The sequence below is a fragment of the Vigna unguiculata genome, chromosome 5 (assembly GCF_037176805.1).
Source record: "Vigna unguiculata cultivar grain cowpea cultivar isolate G323 ecotype 2 chromosome 5, ASM3717680v1, whole genome shotgun sequence".
In the NCBI taxonomy this organism is placed as follows: Eukaryota; Viridiplantae; Streptophyta; class Magnoliopsida; order Fabales; family Fabaceae; genus Vigna; species Vigna unguiculata.
In genome coordinates, this window is record NC_140796.1 from 52173882 (window position 1) to 52196493 (window position 22612).

Here is a 22612-nt window from a genome sequence, read left to right on the forward strand (position 1 = left end):
GCAAAATTTTGAACATTATATTGTATGTATATTAGTGCTTTTGCTAGATGTTGAAATTTCTGAACATTTTAAATACTTAAAAAGTTGAATGTCTTACACAGAAAAGACCAACAATTCAACAAGGAAGGAATAAAATCTCGTAAGTCGTAAACACCTACCTCGTTTGTCGCGTGCCAATGTATATGAATTTGGTTTGCAGCTGAAAACTTGCATACTCAGATTCAAAAAGACAAAGAAAACGAAACTTCTCACAGAATCTTCAAAGAAGTTAGTACGTATTACTAGGTATTTAAAAATTTCGATATTTTTTATATCTGGTGCACTAAATGCCTAATTAAGAAAATAGAAAAGTATGTGAAATAAGCTAATTGAATTAAAAATAGAAATTACATATCTTTGATTCTTTTAAGATTTAAAAGTTTTTAGTAAAGGGGTTGAATGTTTACTCAAAACAGTTTATATGTTAAAGAGGCTTAATGTCTAAGTCAATAAAAGTTTATTCTATGTAAGTAATTAATGCGACAATAAATGCGAGAGAAAAGTTCTAACAATCTTGGCTTGTCTTCTATTTATAGTTTTTTAGTTGGATCATGGATTAGGGTACTGCTAATCAAGACTCAATTGCTTTAAAAACTTGATTACTAATCTATTTACTTTTAATCATCAGTTGACTTAATTGTCCTAGTTACTGTTTGGCGTTATCGTCTTCACATTATCGGTTCTCATGTTTACAAATGTCCAACATTACAACATTGCAACTTGACCGGACGGTGAATAGGACTCAGCTGGTTGGCTTGACGCAAATCTTCATATTTCTAGACTTACAACTTTAAGGGCCAGTGCATTGCTAACACGCATATTTTCATATTTCCAGACTCACAACTTTAAGAGCTAGTGGATTGCTGACACGCATATTTTCATATTAACAATTGGAACTTTATGAACAGGTCAACCATTCGACGATTGATTGTTAATTTTATTCACGAGTGATTGCCACGTTAGTCAACACGATTTCAAACCTCGACCATTGAATCATGAGACAACCAATGATGTGAAACTGACAACACGCCTTAGCAAAGCCGTTCAACACATAACTACTCGACAACTCTGAATGTAGATCGGCTTCACTCTAGCGGGTTAACCCATGACCTATGGAACAAATAAATTATTAAACACTATTACTTTGTAAACAAATAGAGTTTTTCAAATATTTTAAAAATATATAAATTATTGCAAGTTAAAAAGTATAAGAATAAAGTAGCTGTTAAGAACTGAATTTATCTAAAAAATAATCCAAAAATTATCAGAAAAAGTTGATAATAGGTTAAAATAAAAAAAATTTGGTCTGCTTTGATTTTTTTTTTCCACAATCATACGGTTGGTTTGGTTTGACATTATAGATCTATGTAAATCAAACTAAAGTAAATTATTTAAATATTATTATATTATTTATTATTTTACTCATATACTAATTAAAATCTAATTTATTTCACTTGATGAGTTACACAATATGTTTAAAAGTAGAAAAAACAAAATTACCTTAATAATTTGAAAGTTACATTATTAATCTTAGAAAAGAAAAATGTTAAAGTAAAATAAAAAAAGCATTGAAAATAACACAGAAAGATTGATTTTAATGATTATATTTAGAATTTTTTTATGATTATATGATATTGTAATATGTTTTGCAGAAAGTTTGAGATTATCTAATTATGTCATAATTTATAAATAAGATGAACTAACTTTTACTTTTTTATTATAAAAATGTAGATACTGATTATCTCTCTATAATTTATTTTAGTTCATTCACTGATATAAATAAATAAAACTGTTATTTTATACAATATTATATATTCAGAAAAATTATATAGTGGAACACGTAAACTAAACCCAAAAAATTAGTATAGTTAATGCAAACCAAATCTATCTCGATATAATTGGTACGCGGCACCACCATAAACAATTCTACTAAAGAGAATCGAACAAATATAAAAACAAATACTATGTTAGAAATGAGTGTAGAAATTCTAAATATATAATTAGTCGTATCTCTGAACTATTAAGGTTGGGATTTTCCGCGGATTAGGTTAGCAACGAGCTTATTGTTTGACCTGGATCAAAGTATTATTTATTTTAAAGGATATTATTACCTTTTAATTTTTTTATAATAAAATGTCATTTTGAGTGACATGTTGAAGGACATTGTATGACAAAAGCACATCACGTGTTTCGTTTAGCAGAAAAATGGTAGTTGAGTGAAATTAAACATATAAAACACCATAACTACAACAAAATCTTTCAAGACTGGGTAATAACTAGCTAATAAATTCCAGTTATCTATAGAGAATGTTGTGACTTTGCACAATTGAATTGGTCTCACCGACAGGTTCATCTTTTTTTTTACCGTTATTGTTACTTAGTACTCACGTATACGACAAACAAAACGAGATTCAGAGTAACATTCTAATTTGCTGGTATTTAGAAATATGTTAATGTATGAAGAAAGAAAGAACATGAAAGGGTTTGGGTTTTCACTGCAGTGGAAAACGAGATGACTCAAATTTCCACACGCCATTGGCGTGGAGTCAACTAAAAAGTCAAACGTTTAACGGGGTTCCATTTCAATTCAATTCAATTCGCATCCCGATCCAGCAAATGTTGCGATTTTTGTTCCTACCATCCAATAATTCAGTTCCTGCACTGCAACAATGGAACTTTTGAAACCTCTGCACCCTCACCATGCACCCATTTTGTGCCTTCCCTTCCACGGCCACCCCTCTTCTTCCCAATCTCAATCTCAGCTTCCCCTCCCCATGATTCCCAAGGTTCATGTAGCTGTTGGCAAATCCATTGATAAAGCTGTTACCTTGCTTCAATGGGCCTTTAACCACTTTCAGAACGCTGAAATCGTTATATTACATGCTTATCAACCTTCTCTCACGATCCCCACTCTGTGTAAGCTCGTTTCTTTCAATTCTCGTTGTGAATTGTGGTGGTTTCTACTTTGCCCCCATTTTTCGCTTAATGGGTCTCTTTGAATTTTGTTGTGTAGTGGGGAAATTGCCTGCATCACAGGCTAGTCCTGCTGTGGTGTCTGCTTTTCGAAGTGTGGAGAGAGAACAGACCATGAAGCTTATAGACAAGTACTTGACCGTTTGCCGCAGAGCTAGGGCAAGCTTCTTCTTTCTATTTTCATTTTAATGGCTGAATTTATTTATAATGTAACTTTTGGAAAGAAACCTATTATTAACTGTGCTTTTAATATAAATTTTCCTGTCAGGTTAAGGCGAGCGTTATAGTAACAGAAGTTGATCAAGTCCAGAAGGGAATTGTTGATTTGGTCCTTAAGCATAATATTCAGAAGCTTGTCATTGGAGCAGTGCCAGAAAAGTAAGTTCTTCATTCATTGTCTATAAGCCAGTGTTCTTTGCAATTGTCTGTTATGCTTTCTTTTCCTGCATTTTTTTGGGGGTTGGGGGGAGGGAGGGAGAGAAGGAGGATTATGTTTATGTCTTCTGTATAGAACTGCCAAGCTACTAGTTGTTAGTCTTCCCTGTAGTTTGGATAGAGTTGATTTTATTCTTGTGACTCTCATGAATTTCGTATCTTCTTCGTGTCTATTGTTTCTGTAGAGAGTTGAGAACGTCACAAGTGGTTTTATTTTCTTTTGATTACTTGAAGGCTGCAAACTACTTATGTAGTGTCCTTTTTTGTCCCATTTCTTTCACCGAATGGATCAATAAATCTTTCCACTTACAAAATCATCGTGGAAAATTGCAGTTGCATGAAAGTGAAAAGGAATTCTGGTAAAGCAAATTACACTGCCAAAAATGCTCCTCCTTTCTGTGAAGTATGGTTTATCTATAAAGGAAAAGTCATTTGGACGAGAGAGGCTTCTGAAACACCGTGTTCACCATGTTCTTCATCCTTGTCTGCTCAACCTCAACCTGAGATTGCCACCGCAGAAAGCTTGAGATGTAGATCTTTTCAATATGGTAAGAACGAACTATTCGACTCAGAGTGTCTTCAACCAAATTCGGCAAGATCTGCTACTGGTTTTGGAATTAGAAGTTGGGCTCATGGGGAAATCACTGAAACTGGAGCCACTTTTTCATCCAAAGCATCCAGTTGTAGCAGTCATTGTTCCTCCCAAAATTCTTCTCGGGCTCACTTAGATACATACTTAGAGGCCATGGAAGAAAAAATTAATAACCAACTTATTGAAACCAAGAGAGAAGCCGAGGCAGTAGCAGATGAAGCCTCTGCAGAGCTATTAAAGTGTGAGAGGTTAGAAGTTGAAGCCATGGAAGCCATCAGGAAGGTAAGCAAAATCTAGTGATTGTAAACCTTCAGGCTTTTGCCCTTATTGCTCTTCGTAGTCATGTGAGAGGAATTAAGTATTTTTTTTTCTTAAGTTTTTCAGAAACTTTGGCAAAAGCATTACAGCAAGACAGAATCCTTCCTGAAAATACTGGGTTTCTGCAAACAATTTTCTCAACCCAACATTTTCAGGCCAGAATTGTAGAAGATGCAACATTTTTTAATATTTGCATAAGTGTAATTGTCTGGAAATTTCTATGACGGGATATTGTAGGATTTAACTGTATCCTTTCTATCTCCAAACCATTGTGACCTGTGATGGATAGTGAGTCTATAGTTTAGCTGATTTCTTAAGCTCCCTGAGAAAGTTATATTCTATCTTACAGGTCAATTTGTTTGACTCTGCCCATGTTCGTGAAGTAAAGCTTAGAAAAGAGGCTGAGGATGCACTCAGAGCTACGGTAGAAGAACAACAAAAGCTCTTGAGTGAGAGTGAAGAAATTGCTAGCAAGCTTCAAATGACCATGAGAAATATTGCGCTGTTAGATAGTCGTGCTCAGGAAGCAAACCGTAGACGTGATGAAGCTGCAGATGAACTATCACTAATTCAAGAATCCATCTCAACCCTGTGGCAAGAAAGGCAGCAGATAAGAAGACAGAAAATGGAAGCCCTACGCTGGCTTGAGCGGTGGAGAAGTCGAGGACAAGTTGGAGCAGCTCATTGCAATGGGGTCATCGGCTTTCCGGAAGAATTACCTGAGTTAGCCGAGTTTTCATCATCAGATCTTCAAAATGCCACATGTAATTTTTCCAACAGCTTTAAAATTGTGCAAGGTGGATTCGGTTGTATATACAAGGGGGAAATGTTGGGTAGGACTGTTACTATAAAAAAGTTCCATCAACATAATATGCAAGGACCAATGGAGTTTCGTCAAGAGGTTAGTTCCCCCCATAAAGGTGTTTCTGCCGGTTGAAATTATCTTAAAATATAGAGATGGCTTCAGAGGATTGGATGTGGAAACTTTAATTGAGGCATTTTACATTCTAACTTTTTTTCCACAACATTAAAAATGGAGTTTTTTTCTATTTCCCTCACTCGTTTCTTTTTCCTGTGTTTGTTAGATTCCACTGATGTTATCCTGTTTTGTGATCAGGTTCAAGTTCTTGGTAGTCTCCAGCACCCTCATTTAATAACTTTGCTTGGTGTTTGCCCTGAAGCCTGGTCAATTGTATATGAGTACCTCCCCAATGGAACTCTTCAAGACTACCTATTCCGAAAAAGCAACAATTCTCCTTTAACGTGGAATACCCGAGCACGAATGATTGCTGAAATCGCTAGTGCTCTCTGTTTCCTACATTCTTTTAAACCCGAAACTATTATCCATGGTGATCTGAAGCCAGAAACTGTACTACTTGATTCTTCACTTCGTTGTAAAATATGCGGATTTGGGTTCTGCAGTCTGGTAAGTGAGGAGTCTCTCCTCCGTCCTAGTTTCCGTTTGAGCACTGAACCAAAGGGTGCTTTCACATATACTGATCCAGAGTTTCATAGAACTGGAATACTAACAACAAAGTCTGACATCTACTCCTTTGGGCTCATCATTTTACAACTCCTCACTGGTAATAATCCAGTTGGATTAGCAGCTCTAGTACGCAATGCAGCTTCATGTGGAAAATTGTCTTCAATTCTTGATTCTTCAGCTGGAGAATGGCCCTCGCCCGTGGCATCGCGTATGGTTGAACTAGGATTGCAATTCTGTCAACAAAATCGTAGAGACAGACCAGATTTAACACCTACACTAGTGAGAGAATTGGAGCAGATGCATGCTTCAGAAGAGCGACCAGTGCCATCTTTTTTCTTATGTCCAATCCTTCAGGTAACTTCTTTTCTATAATAAAAGAGCTTCACATAACTTGGTTCAGGTAACTTTTTATCTGGTTAAAAGACAAAGATGTTTATGTATTCTATTTTGCTCTTGTATTTTGGATTCCTTCTTCAGGAAATAATGCACGATCCTCAAGTTGCAGCAGACGGGTTTACCTATGAAGGAGATGCCATACGTGAATGGTTGGAAAATGGGCATGACACTTCTCCCATGACTAATCTGAAATTGAATCACCTGTTTCTTACTCCCAACCACGCACTTCGACTTGCCATCCAAGACTGGCTTTGCAAATCTTGAAGCTTCTTTTGTTCATTTAGGCTAAAGTGCCTCTTTTTTATCTTCATTATTAGTTTGGGGCCAGTTTCGTTTTGGTCCCAAGATTTTCTTTTGTTTTGTGTGTGTGGTTGTAAATTTATTTTGTATGCCACAAAAAAATTGTCAATTTGATCTGATCCCAGCTTACGCCATTCAAGTAGACAGAAAAGAAATTGTATTTTGGCCACAATTTGCAGACCAGAGAAAAAAAAAGGGAAGAAGTCTGTGCAACCGTCATGATTATGACTTCAGTATTTTATTGGATTAAATTGACTATTGTCACATATTTGAGGAGCAAAAGAAACAATTTAGCCTTTTAGATATGCAAATATTTGTAAATATTCTATTTTTCACATTGCGTTTCTTCGTTCTGCAGCTTTCGTCATTGTTAACTCTTGAATTGATGGACTTGTTTTGATATAACTATTTACAGAAAAGAAAAAAAATTGAAATTTAATTTATATAAATTAATCTATGAAAACTATTTCATACAATTTTTCTGAATTTCTTTCAGACCTATACATAATTCATTTCAATTTTACTTTTTATTTCCTAAATGTGTACAAGGAGAAGATTTTTCAAACACTTTCTAAATTTAAAGTTAGTTGTTTTATGGTTGTACCCTCACTACACACCCACTATAAAAATCATCTTACCTACCCTAGACTTGCTTGCATCTAATCTGGTAACATATACCAGAAAATCTGAGCAAATTGCTTAGATCTTTATGTTTGTAACATATAAATCTGTGGCTCACAGTAATAATAAGCTGTCATTAAAATAAGCCATGGCTAGCTAGGCCAAGTAAAACCTACAGAGACAGGATATGTTTTGTAGGGGCATATGTGACATGTCTAATTCAGAATCTGCAGCAAATAGGTGTGTGCTTTATTTATACTCATCGATTCATTCCAATATGCTTTCTTCCAGGTCCAAATTTACAAACATTTTTCTCTTTTCTCCTCGGGGAAAACTGTAGGAGGAAATAAGGTAATCCATATACACAAATACATGTAGTATAAGACCTTGATTGGAATAATTTTCTTCACATGAAGTGAAGTATACCTTGTTACCTTCATTCTGATACTTAACTTCATCCAGAAGGAAGAAGGGAAGAAGTGGAATGCATTTCTTTGGAGTTAAAGGGGTGATCATCTTCGGCTGTGAACATACCAAGTCTGGAATCATTCTCTTGGTTACCATCCAAAAGTGGATTGGATTCCCCTTTCAAGTTCCATAGATGGAATTCCTTGCAAGGTGTCATCATTTCTTTAGAGCTTGTCTCAAATTTCTGATGCATTTGAGCGTTTCCATGATCATGCAAGTAGCTCTCTGGCTCTACACAATCATCTTGAGACTTCAAAAATCCCCCCTCATGACTAGGAGTAGGAGATTTAACTGCTGCTGTGTCCAGAAAATGGTGTGAGCCAAATGACTGGTTTTCCTGACTTTGACCGTTGTTGAAATCAGAGTTAGATCTGTCAAATGTGGTTGGCAATGATTTTTCATGCAGAACTCCTTGTTCTTGAGTTGACCTTTGACTGAAACTTCCAAAACCTTGAATTCCTCTGGACAGGTTCCGAGCACGGTTTCTTTCTTCCTTAAGGAGAGTTCCTTCTTCCATGAGTTTCAAAATCCGTTCTGATTTTTTTCTAACAGTTACACCCCAATTGAACCTGGATGCACATTCTCAGAAAGCCCTCATTAATCACTATCTATAATAATTTTCTTGCACTTTCACTCAACCAATTAAAAATGATTCCAATTTAAAAAGTAATTATTGAAAAATAAATCCAAGTTCAAAGATGAATGTATTTTTGAAATATCAATATTAAATAAGATTGAAAATCAAATATCACCATTGTTTTGGTTATATGTAAATATTGAGGATGCATTATCATGTAAATCTAATTAAACCAGAACATACCCACTGTCATCAGTATAATGAAAATCTTTCATCTGACTAATTACATCTTTGTCACTCTGAAATTCCTCTGCAACACTTTCTGGTCCATGAGTCAACAGGTGCTCCACCACAATCAGAGAATTGTAAGATGCCCTCCAATTCTTCCTCTCAAATTTAAGGAGTCTGTTTTAGAATTATTGAATTAATTCATTTTTTATCAGATGATTAACATAGAGGTGGCAAGCATCAACACCAATAACTTGAAGAAGAAAAAGCAGGCAGAAAAACCTTTTGTGCAGAATCTCTACAATCCTCCAATAATCATCAAGCTCAAAAGCAGCCCTTGAAATTGATCTAAGTGTTGGAGAATCCGGGGCCCATGGATTTCCTCTGGTAACTTCTTCTGTCATGCTGCAAATAGTAGAAGACCACAAAAGCCATGTGTTACATTACAGATGGTTTCTTTGGCTGTGAAACACATAAAATGTCAAATCTAATAGTTGAATCGTGAAAAGAGAAGCTTACAGTTCTGCTGGAGTAACATCAGTGAGAGCCAACCTAGCAGTCTTGAATTTTTCCTTGAGGAAGAAAGAAGCTTGCTTTTTAAAATCACGGAACAAAGGTGTGGCCATTTTTTGGTTAACAACAGTGACATGACATAGCTAAACTGAATCAGTTCCTTGAAATCTTCTTGAGTTGGAAGAAACAAGCTGAGGCATGGAAAGGAAAGTTGAGTTTTTGATACAGATGATTGAAACTAGCAGAAACTATTTTAAAAGAACTTATTTATTATATTCTAAAGTTGAATATTTTGAAAACTTCTAGGGATTTTGAGAAGTCAGCGTATGTGCGGTGCAACCTTTGTTTAAGCTTGAACATTGAATATTGAGATGGTTGATTTATAGCTTCTTGATCTTATCCTTTGAGGTCATCACCCCCAGACTATAGTATAATGTATATCAAGAGAAACCCACACCGTCATCATCAGGGCTCTGTGGCTCAATTTTCACACTGATCACCACTTTTTATGTATATCTGTAGTAGAGATATACAAATAGATAGACAAAGAGAAAGAAGTGAAAATATGAATTATTTAGTTTAAAATCTAGAATAAATCGGATACAAATGTGGACATTTTTACTAATGTTATTCACGTTCTGTTTAGTACACCTTCCATCTCATGCAGACTAGTTTCTAATCACAGATATTATGAAGTTAAAATTTTTTGTGGAAAACGAAACTGTTATTAAACTGTCATCAAATCCAGCGTAGTGCATGATAGGAAAATATTATAAAGTAGAATTTTTTTGTGATAAATGAAAGAGCTATTAAACTGTCATCAAATCTAGTTTTCTACAGCATATCAAACACAGAGAAATGCATTACCTTTTTGTCAGAGAAAGAATGTTAAAGAATGAAATTGAGCTGAAGAAGATTCCTGCTAAGGAGCAATCAGATGATGTTTTGAAAAGTTCAGAGTCATGGAAAGTCCTGGTACTGGTACTCTGTTGCTCCTTCTTCAAATATTTACCAATCGACAATAATACCTTTATAACCAAATTTCGACCACTTTTTTTACTATTTGAGTTGTCGTCTCTAATTATTTTAAAATTATAAAAAATGAGAAAATAGAAAATGAAAATTCATTTAAAAAAGGACACATCAAAAAGTTATAAGAGAAAATTATAAAATTTAGTTGTTAAAAGATATTTTTTCTTTGCAAAATTGTCCAAGACATTGATGTTCGAATAATCAAAAAAGTAAAATCGCGTTGTGCAGAGTTCGATACGTAACTTTTAACAAATATATGTTCAAAGTCAATTAGGTTTCAGCACAACAAAGAAGAATCCATCTCAATTCTACGCTGAAGTTATAAAAATGAATAAGCTGACTACATATAAGTAAATAATCATCTAAAAATAAAGGGAGATGATATGTTCATATCTCATTAATAAAATACAACTCTTTCATAAATCAACATTTAATCATGTCTTTTTTATATTTTAATATATATTATTATATTACTAAAATAGGTTGTAAAGTGAATATTTTTTATTTTATATGATGTCAAAATATTAATTTTGAAAAATAAATGCAGTATCAGAACTGTAAGACCCAATTCAGTTTTGTGTTTAAGGCCTAACCTCTCGTGGACCTAAGGCCAGTCCACTAAGGGACCCCCTATACCCTCCTTTCAGCTCATTCTGTACCTTGTCTCCTTTATAGAAGCAGGTTCCCCTCCCTCAAACACTTTGTTCTTCAGCAAGGTTCCCTGCTAGGGCACTCCATCCTCACGTCTCTGAGTTAGCAAAACTCTCTCTTTTTTCAGGTAAGCTGAGCTTTAGAGCTCCTGGTCCGTTCCTTCTCCTTTACGCACTGTTTAAAACACGTGGGTCAAGTTGGGGTTAAGTCTCTTAACTTTGTTTTGTCCTCTTTTTCCACGTTTCAGCTCACTGCCATAGTTCTTGGAGCTGGGGTACTGCATAGTTAGGGTCTGGTTGCTTTTGGTGCTCGAAACAGAGGTAAGGGGAGCTAGGTCTTTAAGTTTAAAGTTATTGTGGCATGCGTATGTTCTGTTCCATGTTGTGGGTGCTTGAATGGTGTTGGAATCGTGTAAAAATGGTTGGCGTATATTCTGGATGTTGTTCTATGTCGTTTTTCTGCCTTGCATGTGTGGAACAGTGGGGGAGAACTGATATTCTCGCCCAGGCGAGCTCGTCTCGCCCAGGCAAGAATATCAGCAGCTCGCCCAGGGTTCTGCCTCCTGCACTCGCTCAGGCGAGGGGCTGCGTTTTGAGCGATAGGACAGCTCGCCCAAGCGAGACAGCCTCGCCTAAGCGAGGGATCGTGAAACTCTCCAATGACCCACTGTTGTAGACTCGCCTAAGCGAGAGCCCGTCGCCTGAGCGAGACAACTCCTCTCGTCTGGGCGACGACTCCTAGCTTGAGCGAGGCTGCTGCAGCGAGTGGTTTCAATTCTGTCTTCCTCTTTGTTTGATGGGTGAGTTGTGTGATTTATTTATTTACCCCTTTCTTTCGAAACCTAAAGCATGTGAATATATGTGGTCGCTTGAATCTTCTGAACTAAAAGTTGGTATGTTGGCATGATCAACACATGGATTTTGGTTGGTTGAGAACTTGCATGAGAATTGGATGTTTTGAGATAAAGGTGGTGGATATGGTATGAAACATGAATTTGGTGTGTGATAGGCGTAATTCCATGAGTCTCGTGGGGAGACCTCGTGGTGGTGTGTAGTGTATATATTAAGATATGGATTCAAGTAAGGAGTGCATCCCGAAGCTCTAAAGGGTCAGTGAGTCTCAAGTAGAGCAAATTGACCCAAGTGGTGAGAGTAGCGGGAGGCCTTAGTCTCTGGCAAGATAATGGCCTTAGACGTTTAAAGGCTAACCTTGTGTGTGGTAGGGTGAAACCCATTGGCAATGGCTATGCAGAGCAGTAGAGGCCACCACAAGTGCGAGCGTCCGATGAATCCGATCTTAGTATATTTATTCAGATAATTGAGTCATAGTGTCCTGCTTGTCTGCGATAACATGATTCTCTGTGCTCACTGTGTTGAAATGTTTGAACTGTTTAAGTACTTGTTTGCTATATTATGTCAACCTTAAATTACTCTGGCTCACCCTTTCTTTGTTGTGTATGTTCTTGCCTTGATTCTTTTCCTTTTGCAATGATCACCTTAAGGTGGGAGCAGATGGAAATGCTTCTGGAGGTAGGCCTGATGGTGGTAGCAATGCAGCTTAGTGGGCCTGTTGATGTGGCCCTCGGAAGAGATTTTATGGCCCTAGTGCCTTTAAATTCTAGTTCTTGGGGCTTTTCTTTTGCATAACTGTGAATCCTTTTATTTCTGGTTTGGCTATGACATGGTTGTATGCCTAGGTTCCCGTTTAAGTACTCCCTTGAATGACTATAACAGATACCTTTCTAGTGATTCATGTTCATTTGATTGCTCTCTCTTAGTATTATAATTTTGTGATGATTTACTTAGTAGATTAATCTATTAATTTTGGGACGTCACAAGAACTATAAAAGTGTTATCATACTGCGAATACTTTCTCCAAATTAATAAACATGAGTTACCTAAATATAGTACGTAATAAAATAGCATAAAAACATTTTAAAAGAATCAATTCAGTTGACCAATTCGACCATAACTCGCTAGATCGGTAGGGATGAATTAGAAATGTCCATAAATCACATTTAAAAGGGTTAAAATACACTCCCTCCAAACTCAAATATGATCATAATTAATCAACTTTTTTAATTAAAGAAAGTTAATACATTTGTTCACTAAAATCACATTTAATGAAATTTGTCTTTTCCTTTCTTTTCCAAAGTATTCTTATTGAATTTGATTAAAAAAAAAAGAGTCACTAGGTTAGGGTTTTTGAGGAAAAATAACAAAATAGTATCTTCAATCTAAAATTTTAAAGCTTTACGGGTCATTTTAGTCATATATTATCTATATTGTTCATTTTTAATTAATACAAAACTTCTAACTCTCTTTAAATTTTTAATACATTCAAAATAGAATTTTTAAATAATTAAAATAACATTTTTGCTTATAATATAAATTTATCTTTTCATACTTATAATTAAATTTAAAGAAAATATAATGAAAACCAACCCTATATTTCATGGAGTTAATAAATAACCCACTCTTCCAAATAAGAATAAATATCTCTCTTTTTTGCATCATGATAATTTAAATAAGAATAAAAGGTTTTAAAACCATGACCCTAATATAAAACCATCTCATCGTTATCTATCACATTATCACTCCGGAAAATGTTTTTTTTTTTTTTATATCAGATGTACTATTTGATAATCTAATTTTAGAAATATTTTAGTCATTAGAAAAAGTTAATATTTATATTTATAAGGAAAGAAAGATTAAAAATTAAAATATATATATTAAAGTTTTGTTAGATATTAAAATAATTATATCTTATTCCACCTTATGATTTCTGTCGCATCAAAAGTCACCATAGAATTTTTAAAAAAAGTAAAAACATATTTAAAATAAACATATTTTTCTTCTTCTTTACATCATACAAGTAATCTTATTTTACATTTTCCTAATTTTTACCATTGGAAAAAAATTACGAATTTTTTTTTTTTTCTTGTAAAGAGGGTGTCAAACCTATAGCAGGGTCATCAAGAAGACAAAACATCTTGACTCTTGAGGAACAGACAATAAGATAATCCATTTTTGAGTCTTTCAATTTCTGTAACCTTTTCTTTTAAGTTCAGGAATACCAATTTACATGTAAAGACATTGAAAATTCATTTCAAAAAGCAGAAAATGTTTGAACTTTGAAGCAGTCAAATGATGTCTTGGTCTACACGGAGCAAAATCTAGTTTTGAAAATTGACTATCTTCAGAAAACAAACATGTAAAATTTCAACCACCAATACTCACCATAATATCTCAAATTCAGTTAAGCTCTAGAAAAATCTATTTTTGGGTTCTTTTCAATCTAGAACACTCACATAATTATGCAACACACATTAATACTTGGAATTTTTCTTTATTTTGGTATGTGAAGCAGTCTCTTGTATTATATTTTTTAATCTAAGTGAATTTAAATTTTACATAGAGTAAAATTATGAAAGTTGAAAAAAATTCATAAAACTACACCTTAAAATTTTAGGTTAAAAATGATTTTCTTTTTTTTAATTAAATTTATATTTTATTGATATTGCTGGTCTTTCTAGATTCATCAGATATATATATCAAAGTTTTCTTATTCTCACAAAAATTCAAGCAAACATGCTTTGTGATAAACGAAGCAATATAGAAAAAACCTTTAAAAGAAAAAAATTGTTAAAAAATCCACTTGCTCCAGTGATTATATTAATGAGTTTAATGAGTTTGGTTGTTCATGTTTTCTGAGTTATATCTGTATCGTTTTCATTACTTCTTGGTTGAACAAGTCACAGATTCTTGACTGTTTGGTGGCAAAGTTGCTTGAACAAGACACGTACTAAACCAATCATGGGTCCGTTCATAGTTTATTTTGCAACTTGTTGTCATATATATATATATATATATATATATATATATATATATATATATATATATCCATTTTTTAAATGCTTATTCTCCATTGTTAAGTTTGTTGATTTGAACAAGTAACCACTTCTTATATGAGTTATCTTGTTCACTGATCAAGTTTTAAATTAAGTTTTATCTTGTTATATCTATATATATATAATTTTTTTTTTCAAGCAAAATACAGTTCAAGATAGGTATATAAATATTTAAATAATCACTTTTAAATACTATTAAATTTTATAGATAATTATACTGATTCAATATGTGACTTCTAACAGTGAATGCGTGTATCTATACTATTAATAAAATGATTAATCTTTTACTGTGTATATTTTTTTTCTAGGTTTACCTTTTTAAGAACTACCTTTTAAAATTTAAATGGTTATTTATAATAAAAAATTATTTTTTTAATTTTGTTTTATTAGTAACTACTCTTTTAAATAATTATTTATAATAAAAAAAATTATATATACAATAAAAATCATATATTTTTATAAAAGTTATTTTATATTTTACTAATATTTGATATTTTAATAATTAAAAGTTACTTTATAGTTTAATAAAAAAATTGTTTTAGATATTATTTTAAATTCAAAAGTATATTTGAAAATACATTTTAAAAAAAATGTAATTTAAATTGACTAAACTATGAAGAAATAGAAATATAGAGATAGGGGGAGGAGAAGGGGAAAAAAAGACTTTAACACAAATATCAACTATATATTAAAGACTATTAATGTAAAGTATACTTGAATGTATCAGCAATCTGACTTTTATATGTAATATTAATAATGGCATTTATTAAATAGATAAACGTGAATAGGAGACAAATATTATATTTAGTAATTATAACATATTTAAATTGAATTTAATAAAGAGAAAAAAAATATTAAAATTATTACTTTTCCTCTGAATCTATATATCACAAAAATTATTTTACAACAATCAAATAAATAATACAAAATTTATCACGCACATATACATTTGAAAACCATATATTATTATTTTAAAAAAATATTAGAAAAAATGTTCAATAAAAAGATTGAAATGTAATGCAATCTAATATATCAATTATGAATATGAGCAGTAATTTATTTGTTACTTTTTTATCTTTGAATGTTATGTGTAAATATATGTATAGAATATATAATTAATTTAGTAATATTAATAAATGTTTAAATATATAGTAACAAGTCATTATTACTGTATAACTTTTAATTTGAAACTCCACAAAATGATATGGAACAATCTCATACTTTACTTATATTTATTACTTGTAAAATTGTTTTTTTTTTGTGTTTTAAAAATGAAATAAATACAAAAGAAGACAGTAGGATACTAGTTATATATGTTTATTTATTAAATGTGACTTTTATGAAGTCATATATATCATTGATTAGGTGATTATGAAATTAATAAAATATATAATAATATAGTTATATTCTTGTCTCCTCTATCTTATAAGGTTATTATTCTGTTACCATTGATAAGAGAGGCAAAGATGATACAAATGTATATCATGGTAATTTATTAGATAACATACATCTCTTCTTTTACAGATATTACTTTATTATGATAATTTATTAAATAATGGTAAAGATGATACAAATATCTTCTTGTAAAACCCCAATTTAATTTATAGTGTTGTTAATATGTTTATATAAATAAGCATAGTTTTCTTTATATAAATAACCATAATTTTCTCTATATAAATATCCATAATATGTTTATTTCACTTGTTGAATATTTTAATTTAACATATAATAACCTTTAATAAAATTATATAGTAAACATAATAAATGGAATACAAATTTATTAAACATATAACATTTCATTTGAATATTTAACAATTCTATTGATAGATTAAAACTAATTAATACCAATTCAACTTGTGTGAGAGAGAATTCCTTAAAAATTACAATATTGTTAATATCAATAATCAATTTTCGTAAGTTCATAATTAACAAAACAATGTTAACTTCAACTTGATTAAAAAAAAAAAAAAAACTACAAGTCTATTTTGACGTTTCTTTTACACATAATCTATTTTGACTTGCTCAGTCAATAATACATTGCTTTGTAAATATATAAAAGACTTATTAACAATTCTTATTATATCATGAATTGTGATTTATTTGTCTTCTGTTAAGTGATTTTCTATGCCACACGACTTAAATTCAGTTTATATCTAATTGGTTAAATATACTTGTAGTGTATAAATTTGAACATAAAATTAGAACTTGTTTACACTCTAAATTTTAATATATTATAATCTCAAATTTTAAAAAATAAATAGATATAGTTATTCTAATTTAATAATATTAAAATTTGTTAAGATATCAAATATTAGTCTAAAACCTTATTTGAAAAAAAAAATTAACGTAGGATTAAAAATGTTACCTTTATTATTTTTAAAGTTTAACTACCCATACTATAATATAATAATTTTGAGACATAAATAAATCCTAATTTTACAATTAGAAATAAAAAACATATTTAGAAGGTTTATTTTGTAATTGTTGATGTGAGGAATAATGTTTGCACACTACAAACCAAACTTGAAAGGTGTATTTAATTTACTTTATGATGATCAAAGAAAATAAATTGTACGATATTTTACACCTTATTAAGAATACGCATAGCAGACTTTGTTGTTTGGTCATAGTCAGAGAGAGATAGCATAAGAGAAGACCAGTTTTGCGCGCATTCAGTTCCTCTCCAAACATCACTTCCATTCCATTCCTTAACAACCTTTCTTCCTTCTGCTCCTTCTTCTTCTTCTTCGCTTTTTCCTAAGTTTTTCAGCAGCCACCCACCATACTAATAATAATAACCTATTCATACAAAGTTGACTTCTACTTTAGTTGTCGTTGTTTTTCCTCTTTTATGCTTCTGCCACCTTATTCTCATCAAACTGCTTCACACCTTTTTGCGCCGTCCTTATTCTCTAACTCTGCCAACTCTCTTTTTCTTCACCTGTCAGAGGTTAGAGTCTCACTAAACGTAGAGATTTTCGTTTTGATTAACTTTGTTTCTCACGTTACAAGTTCTATCTCTGTTTCTGTTTTTTTCTTATATTGATTGGATGCATGTTCTCATGTTTCTGTTACATGTTTCAATCGTTATGAAAAGTATGGGTAAGAGTTTCGGTTTTGCTTGAATTGAATGAATTTGACGAACCTTCAGGTTGCAGTCCAATATCTTGTTTTCTTATTGTTTTCTGCTCTGTTTGGTATGTGCCACTTATGTGTCCTAACGGTGTTTGTGTGTATGAATATGGGGATAATTATAATTTATAAGTAAGTATAGCAAATAGCTGCAGGAGGTATGAATGTTTGATGATGAATTTTGATGATCAATTTAACCTTAAAAGTTAATTTAGATGTGAAGGGGAATTTCAGTTTCTTAATCTCCGTTTCTTTGTTATATTGTTGTTTCAACAGAGGTTTGGGAACTTCCGGCGGCTATTTGTTGTTGATATTCAGGGGAAGATCGAAGAACAAGGTTAGAGAACATATTCTGATGTGGTTGGTTATTTAGGAAAGTAGAAAAGAATCCTGAATTTGAGATTGGGATTCGTGTTCGGTTATGCTCTGTGTCTGTGATATAAACATGTTTTTCTTTATATTTTTAATGAAGGTTCTGCGAGACAGGGCCTGGTGGGAGAGATTGAATAAGACTTGAGTGGATTCAAAAACTAGAGAACAAGAGTAATGGGAAAGGACCTGATTTCTTCCGACCAGACCGCTATTCAAATTCAGGACAATAATCCAGGATGCATGTGGGGCATGCTTAAAATTCTTGATTACCATCGTTGGCGCGTAAAAAAGGTGTTTCCCCACAAAAGGAGAAGACATGCCACATGTAAGTAATTTGACAGCAAATCTTGGTTCTCTCACTCATCATTGCTTGAGTTTTGGTTATTTTTCTATTTCTAAATGGAACATTGCATTTGGCTTAATACATGACATGGAACCCACTGTGCTTCTGTATTTGCCTTAAAAGGAACCAACAAAACGTGTAAATGCATAATATGCTACAGATTACTCCCTCAGTAATTATTCACTTTTTCAACTAATTCTTCTAAAAAATTATTTTGTTCAAGACAAATTTTTGCTTCTGTCAATGACTTTACATACTTAACAAGCTCTTTAAATTTACTGCAGATAAGAAAAAAACCATTTTGTATAACCGACTTGAAGACCAACAAGATGGGGTTACGGAAGCAGAACCCCTTCTCGTAAGTTGAAAACTTTATTCTCTTATTTTAAGGAGGTGGCCACAAACAACTATAGATTGGTCTCATATTTAACAAGGATATATTTGTATATATAATATAGTAATTATGTCTTTCATAAATAACAGGTCAAACAGCACAGCGAAAAATTGCATGCAGCTAGCAAAAGTTCTCCCAAATATAACCAAAAGGAAACACGAACTGGGAAAGAGTTTAACAAAGAAAACTTCAAAGGCAGAGATACCATGGACTACTCGAGGAAAAACCAGGCCAGTAGTGAGTATGAACTTCGTGTGGAAAAAGATGGCAAGACAACAGAAGGTTACCTTAATCATAGGCCTACGGAAACAAACAAGCATAATGGAGACATTTCCTATAAATTTGAGAAACATTCTGATGTTTTTGAGTTTCTTAGGGTGGAGAAGGATTTATTACTTAAATTTCTGCGAGACATGGACTTCAGTGGGAAAAAACTCCATCAACCTTCCCAAACCAACGCAAGATTGACAAAATGTGGCTCATTTCCTTTAGCCTCAACTTCACAGATGAGGAACATTAGCTCTAGGTCCTTAAAGCACAAGCAAAACGAAATTTATCCAAAGGGAGAAAAATTGTTTGCTGTTACGCAGGAATCAAACATGTCAAGGTCCAGTTTTGTGAAAGATGCTTCTTACGAGAAGCCACGAACTTTGGTGAGTGATATTGGTGTTGATAGTGCCGTGAAACAGAAAGCAATCATTTCTTCAAGGTCTTCTCAGGAATCAAATCACAGAGGGTGGAATCAGTTGGTTCTTCATCAATTTAAAGCTATAAAGCAGAAGATAAAACATGCTCTTGTGGAATTCAGAAAAAGTGGTAACCAAACTCCTGCTGAAGCTATCCAACGCAGAGCTTCACCTGAATATAGCATTATCAATAATGAGGAAGAGATCTCACAATCTTTAGAAGATGGCGTGGTTCAAGAATACAAAAGGAGCAAAAGCTCAAATGAAACTAAAGCTTCTGATTATGATGCCAACAAACATGATGCCCGGCTCATGCGGAGAACATCTTCTCTGAATGAATCATTGGATAGATATACTCAGTTGTTCGAGAAAAGCTTCAGCAAAGAAGCTAAGTGGCAAAGCTCAAAGTCTAAAAGCTTAAAATTGACACACGAGGATCGGATCCACAAGAGTGCACATGTTCCTAAGTTTTCAAGAAGCAATTTGTCTATGCCTAATCTCGAGACTTTAGGCTTCATTGTACAAGAGGCACTTTTTGATGCAAATGATGTAGGGAATACCGAGGAAACTTATGATCGTGTTCATAGAAAATCAGTGAGTCTTCCTTTGAAGATGGACAAATCACTAGATAATTTTAAAGAGGTTGAGATTGTGGAAACAGATAAGGCTTTGGAGAAAATTGATGAAGTTACCTGTGACCAAAAGGAGGACATGGATGAGGCAGAAGTGGGGGATGAAAAAGAGGAAATGAGTAATATGACTGCCTATCTCAGCAGGGAGGTGATGGCAACTCTAGAAACTAGCTGCGAGGACAACATAACCAGCCACGAAGAAGGTACGAAATTTATGTTAAGATACATGGGACTAAGTATTTCTTTGAGAAGTCATGTATCATGAAACTGTTTTTTATTCTAAGTAAAACAAAAACATTGAATGAAATATTGCACTCACTTTTCCTCCTTTTAATATTTGTGATATGAATTACAACAGAGGTAATTGACCAATTTCTGACTGGTTTGGTCATGGTCATTATCATTTCAGGCACAGACTTGTACACCCAAGTCTCTACATTGGACGAATTGGAAGCTGATTTATCAGATAAAGGAAGTGTATGGCCACAGTCTTCATCCAACAGAAATGCAAGTGGAATAACAGCTGAAGATACAGATTACCCTTCCAATTTCAAATATGTAAAAAATGTTCTTGAATATTCGGGATTCTTGGGAAATGAGCACACTCAGATGCGATACACAATAGACCAGCCACTAAAGCCATCCTTGTTCAAAGATTTGGAAGCGAGTTTGCGCCATGAAATAGAACCCTCTGAAGAAGACACAACCAACCCTTATGATCACCAACTCATTTTTAACTTGGTGAACGAGGTGCTGCTCGAAATTTATGGAAGGTCACCAACTTACTTCCCAAGACCGTTCTCCTTCAACCCCCGCCTCCATGCAATGCCCAAAGGGCACTATCTTCTGCATGAAGTGTGGAATAGTGTTAATTCATACACGACCTTGAGACCTGAGCTAGATCAGACATTAGATGATGTTGTGGGTCGTGATTTGGCAAAAGGAAGAGGGTGGATGATCCTTCAAGAGGAAGAGGAGTATGTAGCACTTGAACTAGAAGAGATGATAATGGATGATCTGTTTGATGAGTTTATCTTCTCATGAAGTCTGTTTGATTAGGTACTCCATGGTTCTGTTCAGGAAATTCTCCTACCTGATCCACAAGTTTCACAGAGTGGAAAGAAGCTTGGATTGTATTGATTGTAGAAGGTGAAGATGAAGATGACAAAAGGGACAACACAATAATATGCCGTGGAATATAGATTCCTGTGCATTTCAGCTCCATGTCGATTTTTTCATGCGAATAAGATTCATATGTATATTAACTTATAAATAAGCTTGTCTGGTATATGTCATGTAAAGTTCCTCGTGGATTTTGGTCATTGGCCTATTATCTTGTAAATAACATATGAGGGACGTGTTTTTGCTTACACCTTGGAGATTTCATGTCCTTGTACTGTGTTAGTATAGACAGCACTTGATGAAATTTTCAAATCAAATTAGGTTTTGAGGTTTTTAATGTTAACTTTAAGAAAGATAAGTATTGTCTTTTTTTAATTCGACTTTCAACTTCTTTAAATTAATATGAAGATGAGAAATAAAATAGAATATTTTTAAGGAGGTAATAATTTCAAGTTTTGCTTATCTATTGTTGAGAGTGTTAAGGTAATTAGAAATCAAATATAATAAATTAAGCCAGAACAGAAAATATCTTAGAATTTAATATTCAAGTGTGAATATGCATCTTTTGTTGGATTCAAACACTGAAATTGTTTGAAAGTTAAAGTTGTCATTTCATTTTGCACATCTGAGTTTAGAGTTCTAGATTTGATAAAACTGTCTAAGAACATTTCTATTTAAGTGGTTACTTACACGAGATATTTAAAAGTAAATATAATTTTAAAATAAATTTCACACATAAATTGTTTAAATCTGGTAAAACATTATCGGTTAAAATACTTCATTGATCTTTGTTTTTATTTCAAATCTTAATTTATTCCTCATATTTTTATTACCCTCAATTAGGTCCTCATCTTTATAATGTATTTGTTTCTCATTTTTTCTCATTTTTATTTTTATTTATTTTTATTTTTTCTTTATTTATTTTTTTTTTAAATTATGCCACGTGTTACGTTTATAGTGTGTCACATGTCAATTTAATATGATGACACATGTCAAATTATTATATGAATCTCAATTTGAACCTATATTTGTTAATTTGATTTGATTTTAGTTTTAAATTTTTTTATGAATTTTCAATTTTATGCGCTCCAAATTTGGACCAAATTAATTTAACTTTTATATAATGTTATAATTATTTTTATTAAAACTGATATTTTAATTAAATATTTTAAAAATACGAAGTTTATTTAAAATTAAAATTTTATATATATTTATTTTAATTTCTTATAAAATTGTTTTAAAATTTTAGATTTGAATTTATAAAATTATTATTTTTAAATCAATTCTAAAATTTGTATAGAAATCATTGATAAATAATGATATACAAATATTTCGAATATAAATTTATCTATCTATATATTTATAATTTCAAAATAAAATTTAAATAAAGTT

The 22612-nt window shown here is 32.5% G+C and overlaps 3 protein-coding genes across 4 annotated transcripts; 2 read left to right on the plus strand and 1 right to left on the minus strand.

Annotated features, from left to right (window-relative positions):
• The first annotated feature begins 2480 nt into the window (after positions 1 to 2480).
• Positions 2481 to 6874, plus strand: LOC114184849 (U-box domain-containing protein 33-like). The gene is made up of 7 exons (XM_028072195.2): positions 2481 to 2955; positions 3053 to 3171; positions 3281 to 3390; positions 3781 to 4321; positions 4707 to 5258; positions 5475 to 6197; positions 6321 to 6874. The coding sequence occupies exons 1-7, from the start codon at positions 2709 to 2711 to the stop codon at positions 6501 to 6503; spliced, it is 2475 nt and encodes an 824-aa protein (XP_027927996.1). The 5' UTR covers positions 2481 to 2708; the 3' UTR covers positions 6504 to 6874.
• Positions 6875 to 7388: 514 nt separating this feature from the next.
• LOC114184850 (epsin-3-like) lies at positions 7389 to 9421 on the minus strand. 2 transcript variants are annotated; one of them, XM_085673764.1, is made up of 5 exons: positions 9287 to 9421; positions 8953 to 9137; positions 8716 to 8838; positions 8449 to 8610; positions 7389 to 8197 (listed from the first exon to the last, which is right to left on the minus strand). In XM_085673764.1, exons 2-5 carry the CDS (start codon positions 9057 to 9059, stop codon positions 7615 to 7617), a joined length of 975 nt encoding a protein of 324 aa, XP_085529890.1. In that variant the 5' UTR covers positions 9060 to 9137; positions 9287 to 9421; the 3' UTR covers positions 7389 to 7614. The 2 variants fall into 2 exon arrangements, with proteins under 2 accessions (XP_085529890.1, XP_027927997.1); XM_028072196.2 differs by lacking the exon at positions 9287 to 9421 and having other exon boundaries at positions 8953 to 9280.
• Positions 9422 to 17150: 7729 nt separating this feature from the next.
• Positions 17151 to 21468, plus strand: LOC114185225 (uncharacterized). The gene is made up of 6 exons (XM_028072836.2): positions 17151 to 17489; positions 17948 to 18008; positions 18144 to 18368; positions 18671 to 18744; positions 18870 to 20301; positions 20508 to 21468. The coding sequence occupies exons 3-6, from the start codon at positions 18218 to 18220 to the stop codon at positions 21140 to 21142; spliced, it is 2292 nt and encodes a 763-aa protein (XP_027928637.1). The 5' UTR covers positions 17151 to 17489; positions 17948 to 18008; positions 18144 to 18217; the 3' UTR covers positions 21143 to 21468.
• The last annotated feature ends 1144 nt before the right edge of the window (positions 21469 to 22612 follow it).